The following is a 13,101-nucleotide window of genomic DNA, read 5'->3' as shown; positions in this document are numbered from 1 at the left end:
CTGATTCAGTTTAGACATGCTTTGATCAAGTCAACATATACATATACATATACATTTGTCCAGGATATTTAATCAGTAATCAAAGTCCACATATGTAACACAGGTGATGGAGTGCTTTTCCACTGATACTGAATTTTTATAGGTGAGGCGTCTTTCCCCACCAAAGTGGATCAGTTTTATTCCAGCCTTTCTTGCAGTGTCACCTACAATCTGGAATCTGTATCACCCTTTTCCAACTTTTTATTAAAGCTACGGCCAGCTACGAGATATTCAAGACTGATGATTTTTTTATATGAACGTAACTTTCTAAAATATCTCTTAGTTATAAATGCTTTGTTGATTGAAGTCTTTACCATCACTTTCATCACTGAGGACTTACAGCCAGATCTTCTAAGCAGGTACAGTATGTGGCTTAAAAAAGATCTTTCACAGAAACATGCATGCATGAATCTGTCTTTGTGTGCATTTGTATACATTATAAGTGAGTCACTCGCTAAAGGCTGTGACCTTAATCCCAGAGCTATTTATGCACGCTGTCTCTGCACATAAACATAAGCGTTCTCTTTACTTTTACATGCTGTGTGTGTGAAGATACCTATCTCTTAACCTCTAACAGATGTTTCTTCACTAAATCTAAGCGTAGCATTTAATACACACCTAGTTTAATTATCCACTTGGTCTACCTTAGTCATTTAAATCTCATTATTTATTCATTTTATTTTTGGTTTGACCAAACAATCATACTTACTCAAAACATTTTAAGTGTAAACTAAAGGTGTAGAGATGATTATCATGTCATTACTAGAACAAATAAGTGGAAAAACAGCATGAATTTTTTTTTGCTACAATAAATAAATAAATAACCTGGGAAAGGTAATTGCATGCTCTCAAAGTCCTGTGCCGTAAGTCCTGCCTCAATCATTGTCTTGATTACCGAGGAGGGACATAGCAAGATTGTGTGATTAAAACTAAAAAACATTACATTTTAAGGGGCAGCACGGTGGCACGGTGGTTAGCACTGTTGCCGCACAGCAAGAAGGTCCTGAGTTCTGTGTGGAGTTTGCATGTTCTCCCCGTGTTTGCGTGGGTTTACTCCGGCTTCCTCCCACCGTCCAAAGACATGCAACTTGTGGGGATAGGTTAATTGGATAATCCAAATTGCCACTAGGTTTGAATGTGCGAGTGAATGTGTGCGCGAATGGTTGTCTGTCCCTGTGTGTTGGCCCTGCGACAGACTGGCGACCTGTCCAGGGTGTACCCCGCCCCTCGCCCTATGACAGCTGGGATAGGCTCCAGCGCCCCCCGCGACCCTGAAAAGGATAAGCGGAAGCGAATGAATGGATGGAACATTACATTTGGACTGTGAACAATCAATGATATAAGTACACACGATGGGGAGGACCCAAGCCCTAAAATGCTAAGGCAGGCGAGGTAATAAACTTTAAACAGGAATCCAGAAACCAAGCATGAGGAACAACACACAGGGAGCACAAACAAAAAAACAGCTTGGAGCAGGGCAAAGGTGACGAGACAACAAAGATTGAATAAAAAGGAGGGGTAAAAACCAGAAGTGAAACTAAAACAAGGCACAGGAGGAAAAAGTAAAGCGGGACTAGTACGCCAAGACTAGTACTAAACCGGACAGGGGAACATGGATTGACAAATCTACTTATGCACAGAGGAACTCAAGACAGGGAATAACGAGGAGAGCAGAAACACCAGAAGCATCATCAGAAGAGGAACCAACATTTAAAAAAGGAAAACACACTTTAAAGCAGAAAACAGTATCTGGAGACTGGCTGATTTATTTAAGTGCCCAGTCACCCAGACTGCATCAATGACCAGACTATTATGTTTATAACTCAAGATACAGTTAGTTGTTTCTTGAGATTATATGATAGATGAAAGGGTGTTGTACCTACAGATATACTTCATCCTACAGATTGATTAGTGTGTAATTATATTACATAACAAATTATTAATTATATATTCTCATAAACTTAGAGTTAAACCAATAAAAATACATAGCGGGAGGTTTCTGTAAGCTCCCACATTGCTCCCATCTTTGTCCCAACTGACAAAGATGGACTTCTCCATTCTGCCTAATCACACTTTATGTATGTGGCTAAAGATCAAACACAGACATAGCACGCCAAAGGCGGAGGATATAAAAAGTCTTTGGCATTCATGTGCAGCAGAGGCAAATTTTAATTAATGCCTGCACCTTCAATCTCAAGATACAGTCCTGATCAAAATGTTTTGTCTCACTCCCATTTCTTCTTGTGGCATGTTGAAGCTCTACTTGGAACCTTGTTAAGATCCAACAATGCAAAATATGATTTTTTTTTTACCATTTTTCAAGTGGTCTTAAACTTTTGATCGGGACTGTATATGAGTATCTGTATCACAATAAGGACTGTTTATTTTTAAAATGACTGAATCATTTTAACCTGAACAGTGAGTGCTTCAGATGATGTTACTAACAGCAAGGTAGATAGCTTCATGGACATACAATTGCAGTGGTGGTTAAATGAGTAGTTTGAACACACCTATCCCTTTACTCTCTCATCTTGACCCTCCCAGTGCGATGAGATGATGCTAGATTCCATCCTGGAAAACCAAAAGAAAACCAAAAGGCCCTCTTGACTCACTGTTTACATGCTGTCTCCATAGGAATCTTATGGTAAAGCAGATACACCTTGATCTCTCTGCTCAAATGCTGTTAAGCCAGACATTACCTCAAGAGCCATTCACTGCACTTTGCCTGTATCCCTTGCTTCCCTACCCCTTCTATTCATCTTGCTTTTCTTATACACACCTCTGCTCTTCTTTATCTTCAAAGCCCATTGCAGCCCATTTCATTCTGAAATAAAGGGGCTAAATGAGGCTTCTTTAGCAGAAAACACCCTCAGGGCTCACCTTTCTTTGGTAACGAAGGGAGTGGTCATCCTTAGTTATGCAGGAAGCTGCTTCTCTGGCTTTGAACCAAAGAGATTTAAGCATCAGGGCGAGTCGCACGCATCAGCTAGACTTGTTTGTGTTTATTTAGACATGTTCTTGTCTGCATAGCTGTGGCAGATAATAGCTATAAGTACTGTTTTTTTTAACTGAATTATTTCGGTTGCACTTCTACTCTGCTACATGTCAGATAAAAATATTATACACTTTATATTGTCTTTTAGATCTATCGCCATACTGGATTTACTTGTCGCTTTTAAGATTCTGATTACATTAAACTATGGGAAAAAAAGATGTTGAAATAAAATAAAATAAAAGTTTAAAACTATTTCCCTAAACCATTCAAAATATTTTCCATCCATCGTCTTCTTCACTTCAACAGAAACCATAGTTCCTAGAAAAGCCACTTGAGGCTGGCTCCAATCTCACTTCCCAGAGATTCCAAAGGAACCTCCAGAGCTGAAAACTTAAGCCAGTACAGAAGGGCCAAAAATGGCAGTTTCCCTACAGTCGGTGCCATTACAGCAGTTTTGCACCAAATAGGTGTCAGTCCCAGTTCATACAATAGATTAGAGCCCTGCACTGGGACCAGACGGTTAAAATAAGACAGCATGTCCCGAGATTGTCAGCTGGGTGGAGAGTATAACTGATCTTACTAATTATGTGATATTATTATGTGTTAATATGCAAGAGGTCCGCCCCCTAGTGTCAGATCTCTCATATGACTCTGCGGCTCAGTTCATCTTATAGCAGTGTTTTTGCCAAAGCACGCTGCTGTTTGCAATTAAAATGCTTCTTACGTTCACCAAACAGCAGCTTCTTTCTAGAAAAGCTAATGAAGATGTGGAATATTTAGCACCTAAATATCCAGATGTTTTCCTCAAGAATCACAAAGAAGCTTAAAAAATAGTGAATAATAGACTGAATTCAACAGATGGCCAGAAATCTGGCTGCAGATTTCTCATATTTTGATATTGTTTTGCCTTCCCACAAATGGCCAAAATAAAGTTCATTCAGACACAATATTAAACAGCTTTTTAGAATTTAAGGAAAGAAAAGACGGTGAAAAGATTCAAATTGAAGGTTGACTGATTAGGGTTTTTTTTTCCTAATCAGCTTGTGAGGTAAAATTCAACACTCCATAAGAAGGTTACATTTGAGTATTAGGTAGGAAAAGTCTGCCCAATAGAACATTATTTTCATTTTGATATTTTATGTTTCTGAACCATGATTCTAAATCACCCATGAATGTTAGCAAGAACGGTCACATGTCCACATGGTACTCTGCCCTACGGCAAATGTTGATTGAACTTCCTGACAATTAGCTGCAAACTTCCCCAAAAAACTAATGGATGGAAAATAACCATTGCTTGCACCTATAATATAGTCACCCAGAAGCTAGTAAACAGGATTTTATTAAAGGACTAGGAATTAAAAAGGGTGCATTTGATAGCAACATCAGTTGCTCAGTCAGCAAGCACATGGTGTACCAGTACTGGATGTACAAATTGGTTTTCTGGATGACATGATGCTGGCATCTCCCATCAGCGCAGATGTTGGTTTCTATCAAATACAGATGCCTCCTTTCTTCTCTTCTGTTTCCTGTGCACTCCTCTCTTTGGTTGCACTTGCATGCGTAGCAAATGGTTTTGGTTGATGCCTTGGGAGAAATTACATTAAATGGTGTCAGAGCGCGGAGTGTCTGATGTAGGAGTCGTGAGGGTTTACTGCTGTGCTACCGCTGCTCACAGAACACAATCACAAAACAAACTGTTCCAGACCGGCAGCAGAAAATGTTTTGAGCAGTCTGAAAGTCTGCATTGCTGCTAATGACCGACTGTCTTCTCTTTTCCTGCGAACACTCGCAGGCTCATGCTTGACAGGGGGAAGAAAGGACACCTGCACTGCAAAATGGAGCTTCAGTTTTGGTTTGTTTTTTGCATGACTAGTTCATTCAAATGACAGAATACTTATTTAGTTTGTTGGTAATTATATTTTATCTCTGCAAAAGGGAAGAACATTACTAAATATTCTGATAGCATTTTCTGGTCCATGAGTTCATTAACCCTTTCAGGCCTTTAAAGGCAATGAAGCAAAACACCTAGATCAGAGCTGAGCTCTCAGGTTGAACCTGGCAGCGTTGAATGGACAGAAACATAACGTCCTAGAGGTGTTCTAGAACATTTAGGTTAGGTAAGTGTGAAGTGTCAATGATATCAATTGATCCTGGTACCTAATGGCATTCAGAGTCCTGTTGTCTAGGTTGAGCCTGTTGAGGTCATGAATATGCCTCCACAGACCATCACTGACCCACCAGCAAACCGGTTATGCTGAACAATGTTACAGGCAGCATAACATCCTCCACAACTTCTCCAAGCTCTTTCATGTATGTCACATGTGCTCAGGGTGAACCTGCTCTCATCTGTAAAAAGCAATAGATGTGGACCTGCTAATTCAGGTATTCTGAGGCAAATGCTAATCAGACTCCTCTGTGCCAGCAGTGAGCAAAGGGCCCACTAGATGATGTCTGGCCTTCATAAGTCTGTTTCTGATTATCTGGTCAGAGACATCAACACCAGCGGCCTGCTGGAGGTCAGTTTGTAGCTCTGGCAGATACTGCTCCTGCTGATGGAATAACAATCTTGTGCAGTCGACATAGAGTAGCCTCCTTTCTCCTGGAATGTCCTCCATGCTCGTATGACTTTACTGGCAGACACAGTCTGTATGTCTGTATATGTAGAACATTACATCTGTTATGACATTCATATGCTGGATGACAGTCACTCTGGTTCACTTATTTTTTTTTTTCCCAATTCAAGGTGAAAGATCTGAATTTGAGCCTGAAAGAAATGAAGTGAAGCAGACAAACACACACCCGGAAAGGCTACACAGGAGCCATTTTTTCATCTTTGACTATTATTTCCAACTGTTTCCAGTTGTGACTACAGTAATCAAACAGCTAAAGGGCCCCACCACTTGGCCAACAGTGGTCACTGCAATTACAAGGCAAAGACATTCAAAACTGTTCTCAGAAATGGTGATTTGGTGGCCCCCAGTGGATTCACATTGCTATTACAAGTCTGTATTCTTAAAACTGATCAATCATACAACAGAAGCAGCGGGATTTACCAAACATTATTTAATAAATGATTTTGCAATACAAAACATCTGTGCAAAAATATTCAGACAAAATACAAAGCCAAGGCCTCTCTTGATCAATATGCATGTAAACCTGTTATGGGTACACTGGCATTGAAATATACATATACTTTTGTTTCTTCTTACCAATAAAAGACAAAAAAAAAAGGCACTATAATGAATTTTTGCCAAATACAAAAATACCTAAACTTGATTAAGATTCACAGTCTTGTGTACAAGTGGTTTGTGCACTGCTATATTAGTACATAGACTACATAAAAAAAGATGACTGTAGCCACAATGACGGCACCCAATGGTTGAAACCTTCACTTGAGCATTTTCACTTTTATTATTTTATTCTATTAGACTCTGTACACTCATACGGTAGCCATGCCTTATACTATTCTCTGCCTTATTAGCAATTGTCAGTGACAGCATCCTTAACAAAATGAGAAACGTCCTGTATTAAATAAGGCTTCACTGATGTCAAAAATCAAGTGAGAAGTGGACTGGACTGGGGGAGTCGCCCCCTGTTGGCCATCAGTGCAGACTGCGTTGGCCTTGCTTTTTTAAATCTGGAAGCAAAGTCCAGCTTATATATACAGTCTATGTTAGTATTCGTACATCATTTACATTGCTGGGGCTCATGGGTAAAGATGCTTAGGTAGCTCACTCTGCTTTAGATAAATAGAATCACAAAAACACGCAGAGAGGAAAGGCATTTGAAAAATACACTCTCAAATGATTTCAAATAGCATGGACACAAGAGCACACCCTTCATGCTGCTAATAACAGCCAACCAGCTTCACTACTGACCTCTACTCACTTGAATGCTGAGGAAAACTAAAGAGCAGTAGGATTTATAAAGACAACTGAATTTGATTGTGATGCCATTTTTGCAGCTACTTTTTTCTTGTTGCTACATTTCACGTGTCCACTTACTTTACAACTCAGAAATGCACTTTATTCTCTGCATGTCCTCAGTAAAAACAACCCGGATGTGTTATTGCTGTAGTTAAAACATGCACTCAGGAACATTCGCACCCATAGATTGTTGACTTGACACATTACTGCTGGTTTTCTGACTTTTGTTTTGAGGGAATGAAAGAAGCTTCATATTTGGCCTCTCATAAACCATCGTGGATGGCTGAGGCATAGTTTGTGCGGCTACGAAACTGAGACTCACCAAACACACACTTCGTCATCCTTCACTGGGAAACAGACAAAACGGTCAGACTTTTTTTTCAGGTTGTACTTTTTCTGTTAAAAGCTGCACGTGCTGAGCTTTTTTTTTCCCATCTCCAAAATGAAATCCGTAAAAACTTTCGGAAAAAACATAAAAGACTGTATCCAATCAATTATGCGGCGAATGAAGTGTTTGCCCTGAGAACGGTGTGGGTTAGCTGTGGAAGGAAGCGAGTGCTTTGTGATGTCTTTTGTTCATCTGCAGGGGGCCCTCTTGCCAGCTCTGAAGTTAGATGCGATGTCTCCCGGAGAAACAAAACTGGGGGGGGCGATGATGAAAAGAAATGATACTTAAAGGGAGGCCGATCAGATAAACTTCCATCTTCACTGTGTCCGGTCTTCTTGTTGCAGACGTCTCAGACAGCGTGATGAAGTTGGAAAATAAACAAACAAAAAAAAACAAAACACACATTCAGCTGTCATTCTCAAAGGGACTTCTTAGCACCTGCATTAGTGCTTTCATAGCTGTTGGCAGCATGGGAATTATGCATGCTAACATAAATGTTACTGATTGGTTTATGAGGGCCAAGGAGGCATCATTTATTGGAGCAGGCCACTGTTGATCGTTTTTATAAAGTTACTCGCCGTTTCAATTCGCGCTCCCTTGGATATTTGATTTTTTGTGTTGACAAGCAAGCCAATGAACTAGTTTAGAAAAAAAGGCACCTGAAAGTCATCACATGAATATCCATGTCTGCCTGACATCCTGTAGGAAAAAGTCCATCGAGTGGGAATTGTTTAGTTTTTTTTTGTCTGATTGGAACACAAACTGTTGAATAAGGCCACGGGAAGAATGTTTTCACCTTTAAAGTGTTTTACTTAATAAAAAGTTCATTTGAATATATATCTTTGTATTTCATTCATTCATTCAGGACCTATGTACTGTATTTACACAGAGGTTAAAATAACATTTTCAAACCATGATAGTAAGTACGCCTCCTGTAAACAGTAAGGCATGACAGAGTCAGACAGCTGCTTATATAGCCTGCTTAGTGTTTCTTGGATACCCAGATGTGTGGCACGCTCCATCTCTGTTGGGTCTCGGTAAGACCAGAGAAGAACTGTGACGCTGCGCCACTGGCTGAAGCGCTAAACGTCTCATATCTGGGATCTAAGCTCAAAGAGGTTGAATATTTACAGGTCTGCAGTGATGACTGAGTCGTTGTACATCAGCACATCAGAGTCAGGGGTAAGCAGTGCTGACGTCTGAGACACGTGGTCCACCATCCCCTTCTGGGAGATTTGTCCGTACACCTGAGCCGACCCTCCGCCGCTCCCCGGCATGATGCAGTGGGACAGCAGCGGCGTGTTGGCATCATGGTTGGAGCCCGTAGTGGAGGGCACGCCGCTGACGTGACCCGTGCTGGTGGAGCCGCTAGCGCTGCTGGGGGAGCGGCTTTTTGGAGGGGGCAGGTGGTGCTGGATTACCCTAGTAGGCGGAGCTGGGGGTGCAAAGTGAGCTGGGAATGCTGCGTATCCTGGCGGGATTGGGTATCCGTTGACTGGGATAAAGCGCTGGTGGGTTTGGGTCACGGCCATGGGCGTCCATGCTGGAACTGCACCCATCTGTCCCGGCGCGGGAATAGCCTGGGCTGGGTAGAGGTACCCCGCGGCGGCGGCGGCAGCATAGCGTGGGTTGCTAAGGTTGCTGACGGGGCTGGCGCTGAGCGAGGTGGTCTGAGTGGTGGCGTTGCCTCCTCCTCCAGAGGGCGTGCTGGAGCTGGCGTGGGACGACAACCCCTCCCAAGCTCGCAGGCGGGCGTGAATATCCTTGAAGCGCGGCCGACGTGCTGGTCCTTCCTGCCAGCACTCTGTCATCAGACCATAAAACCTAAAAGCCAACAGAGTTATTTCATTACCACAAACAGCAACAATCAGACTGCTTCTAAAACTCTATTTGAATTGAATACACTAAACTAACCCTAATACCAGAGTCCAATAAAGACACTTGCACACTTGAGTTTCACCATTAGCTGGATGCACTATCTTCTTGTATACTTCTCATATTGCACCGGTAATTGCAACATACCTTGGTGGGCAGTCTTCGGGGCAGGGCAGCAGCTGCCTCTTTCTCACCATCTCCATCACTTCCTGGTTCGAGAAACCATAGTAGGGCTGTAGCCCGTAGCTGAAGACCTCCCACAGCACAACTCCAAATGACCAGATGTCCGAGTCTGTGGTGAACTTTCCCGAAGCGACGGCCTCAGGGGGCATCCAGCGGATGGGCAGCACAATTTTAGGCTGGAGGCAGTAGTAGTCTGAGGAGTAGATCTCTCTGGAGAGACCCAGGTCAGAAATCTTGACGTGGAGCTGCTCGCCTACCAAAATGTTCCGAGCTGCGAGGTCCTTGTGAACGCAGAAGTGGCTGGCCAAGTACTCCATCCCAGCAGCCACCTGGTTCACAATATTTAGAAGATGTTTGAAGGAGCAGTGAAAGGTAGACATTAAAACACTGATTTTAATTCAAAGTTTCTACATGAGCGATTAAGATCATCATCAACATTTCATGTAAATGGTTCATGTTTAAATGGAAGGCACAACAGTACTTCTTCCACTACGCTTGTAGCCAACTACGAGGATGTTTTTAGATCCTACCTGTATGGCCATATGCAGAAAATCTCCATGATCCAGGCTGGATTTCACCGTGCCGTCCTCATCGCTGCTACAGCCGACGTCTGAGTGTGGCGAACGCATGATGAGGAACTCGTGGAGGTCACCTTGGGGCAGAAACTCAAACAGCATGCAGACCGGCTGCTCCTGGGTAACCACACCCACCAGGCACACCAAGTTGGGGTGCTGAAGCTCGGTCAGCACTGCGGCCTCCTTTGATGAAGTTGGATAAATAACGGTGAATTTCAAAGAAACAAACAAACAAAAAAAGGTGGCTGGCAGGTTGATTTCAACATTTACTGGAAAAGTGGATATTTACAAAAGATGTGGGAGTTTAATGGAGAAACTGAGTCTGAAACTGTGTGGCTTTGACAGGTGATTATAAGAAGATCACCCAAGCTGGTTTCACAACGGCTCATTGATCACTTTTGAAATTGAGTTGATGGCAGTACCACTTTAAAATGTGGGCACAGTTCAGGTCTGCCTCACTTTCTGTAAACGGAAAGTGAGGATTACGTCTTACACATGCCGACTGCCTCAATCCGCCGTCACATCTAAATTTATCTGGACAACCTTCCACCAAGTTACAGTTTATTTTGGGAGCTATTTCCAGAGAACTCATCTACAGTTGAGCAGTTCAGCCGTCTCCAATCTTTCACTGCGTCTACCTTCTATAGACATACAACAAGCCGTGCTTGAAATCTTGTGGGCCTAGACGCCTTTCCTCTAAGAAAGCATCCACATGTAGTTTTTAGCAATAGGATATTTTAGTGGTACATTTCATTTTCCAACTCTACACAAAGACGACTGATGCGGCTTCATTATTTTATATATATATATATTTTTATGTGTGTTGTAAAAACGGTTAATTTAGAAACATTTCTTACTTGCTGGAAGTCAGCCCACTGCTGGGCATTGGAAATGTCTTTGAGGGTCTTTATGGCCACAAGCTGGGCCTGGTCCATGCCCGGCAGATACAGATGACCTTTGTAGATCTTCCCTAGAGTACATTCTCCGAGCTCCTCCATGAAACGGACGGCTGATAAGGGAAGCTCCTTGGCCTTGCTCTACAGAAAGAAGGAGGAGGAAAAAAATGGTAAGGTGACATCAACAGGTTGAAAACACATTCAACAAAAATGAAATCATTACTTTCTTTGTCGGGTCAGCAGCCTTTCATCACCGCTGTCCTTGTAGGGAAAAGAAAACATGATGTCGCTGCTTTCAATCTGATGTAGGCGAACTGCCTAATATAACACCAAATCCGTGTTTGAATTGTAGAAGAAAAATAAAACTATAGCTCAGAGCTGATAATTCACGCAATCAGACTCAGCCCATTACATCAGCCCCCAAATCGCCCCTTTCACGCCTCTGGAAAGCGATGTGGGAAAATTGCGAAATCTGGCAACATGTCGCAGCTTAAAAATGTCATCTGGCTGACAGGTTAAGCAAAATTTGGGAAGATGAGGCAATTAATTCTCTTGCCAGTAAACCCTAGAATCAGCTGCAACAATAGCAGAAAACAATGTAGCGCTCCCTGTGAGGGATGACTTTGCTTTTTCATCTTTTGGAACTCACTGAGGAGTGCTCTGACTGGAATGCTGGGTTACAGCACATCTAAATCCAACAGGAATGAGCTGGGCTGTGGGGTTAGGACAGGGTCAGGCACGTTTTGGAATTCATTTAAAGTAAATTGCAGTCAATTAAATCCATTTCCTCATTAAGATAAAGAAAACGAATGATTCAAATGGAGAAAATGCGGTTCAGCAGTTTCCCACAAACACCACAGCAGATACACTGTGTAAATGCCATCTGTTAGAAATTAGTCACCTTAATAAGTATATTTAGTGTCAGATTTCTGTGTAAAATAGTTGAGGGGAAAGCAGATCACTTGTTTAAGAATTCATGAGGACTGTTCATAAGATGCCCCCACCTTACCATCTCTCAAAAAAAAACAACCCAAAATCCAGGGAAAATGGCCTTCTTCAAAGGAAAGTTTATAAGAATTTATTTTTTATATTTTATGAGTGATTATTTTTTAATTTTTTAGGGGGCAAAGTCTGTGAGCTACACTTCTGAAAGTGTGAGCACAGACTTTCAAACCTCAGCTCAAGTTAATCCAATTTGGATGTCCGATCTCCAGCAGCAGCTTGGGAGGCCAGTAGAGGAGATGGGACCCACATTTTGTTTACAGCTTCACATGTGCAAAGCACGTAATAGACTTTAAAATGGAGCAAATCAGCTGAACACTTCACATATATTAAAGCCTGATTATGGGGGAAAAACACATTTTCATCCATCTTCAGTGCGATAAGTCCCAGGTATGATGCCATAACTTTTTTTGAGACTCTTATCCAAAATCTGTGACGGTATTTTAATTTCTCAGTATGAATTTTTTTTTTTTAACATAACGTCTTATTACAATGTGTATCTTTCCCCTGATTTTTTCTTCAGGCAAATCTGTGATGTCAGGTTTCTGTGTGTGTCTTCTTTTTTTATTTTGATCATTAAGATTAGTCTTCTTTGCAACTAGAGCATGACCACGGTTGATAATCATACCGACCATCTCATTAGAACAGCACCAACAGATGACGGTGGGGATGTTGGGGACTGAATATTTTTTATATAAAGTCGATGGTGCCAAACTGCCACTCGTATCTATGCTTGGGAAGAGATAAAAGGTGCAGAAAGGTTGGCAGAGATTTCCAGATTCCAGGAACTTTGAGATGAATAATGAAATTCCTCTGTGAGGACACATGCACTCACACACTCACACATGCACACCGTCTGTACGAGCTCTGAGGGGGGTGGTGAGTGTGTGTGTTGTGCATGATGTGAGACACAGATGTTTTTAGTTATGGGTTTTTTCCCCGCTGTCTTTCCTCCCCACACCCAAACCCTCAGATCCTCCTCACACCACCACAGATTTCTATGTGTGTGTCTAAATGGACTGTCATAGGCAGTAACCCTTGGGTGACCCCCTGCAAGCAAAGCCTGTTAGGTAGCAGCTTAATCCAAGACAAAGCTGCAGATAATGAAAACAGGAAAGAAAGACATTTGACTTAGTAAAACGTCTAAAAGTCGGAATATTTAGCATATATAAAAAGTTTTTAAAAGACAGAAATCACACAGCTGCTCCCTTTTATTAAAATT

At 41.9% G+C, this 13,101-nt stretch overlaps 1 protein-coding gene across 1 annotated transcript in view; it reads right to left on the bottom strand.

Annotated features, from left to right (window-relative positions):
* Positions 1-6,074: 6,074 nt before the first annotated feature.
* Positions 6,075-13,101, bottom strand: part of LOC147309591 (inactive tyrosine-protein kinase transmembrane receptor ROR1-like) — a 155,896-nt gene continuing 148,869 nt past the window's right edge. The window contains exons 9-12 of the mRNA XM_086270481.1: positions 10,839-11,018; positions 9,937-10,164; positions 9,371-9,735; positions 6,075-9,172 (exon numbers count right to left, since the gene is read on the bottom strand). Coding sequence (XP_086126607.1) covers positions 8,476-9,172; positions 9,371-9,735; positions 9,937-10,164; positions 10,839-11,018 — 1,470 coding nt within the window. The 3' untranslated portion in view covers positions 6,075-8,475. The remainder of the gene's footprint in view (positions 9,173-9,370; positions 9,736-9,936; positions 10,165-10,838; positions 11,019-13,101) is intronic.

This window comes from Aulonocara sp. 'chitande type north' Nkhata Bay, linkage group LG17, assembly GCF_057382095.1.
Source record: "Aulonocara sp. 'chitande type north' Nkhata Bay isolate Kocher_YH1m ecotype deep benthic linkage group LG17, A_spYH_male_GT1.1, whole genome shotgun sequence".
Lineage (NCBI taxonomy): Eukaryota > Metazoa > Chordata > Actinopteri > Cichliformes > Cichlidae > Aulonocara > Aulonocara sp. 'chitande type north' Nkhata Bay.
Note: the sequence above shows the minus strand (reverse complement) of the source record. Positions and strands in the feature narration are given on the sequence as shown.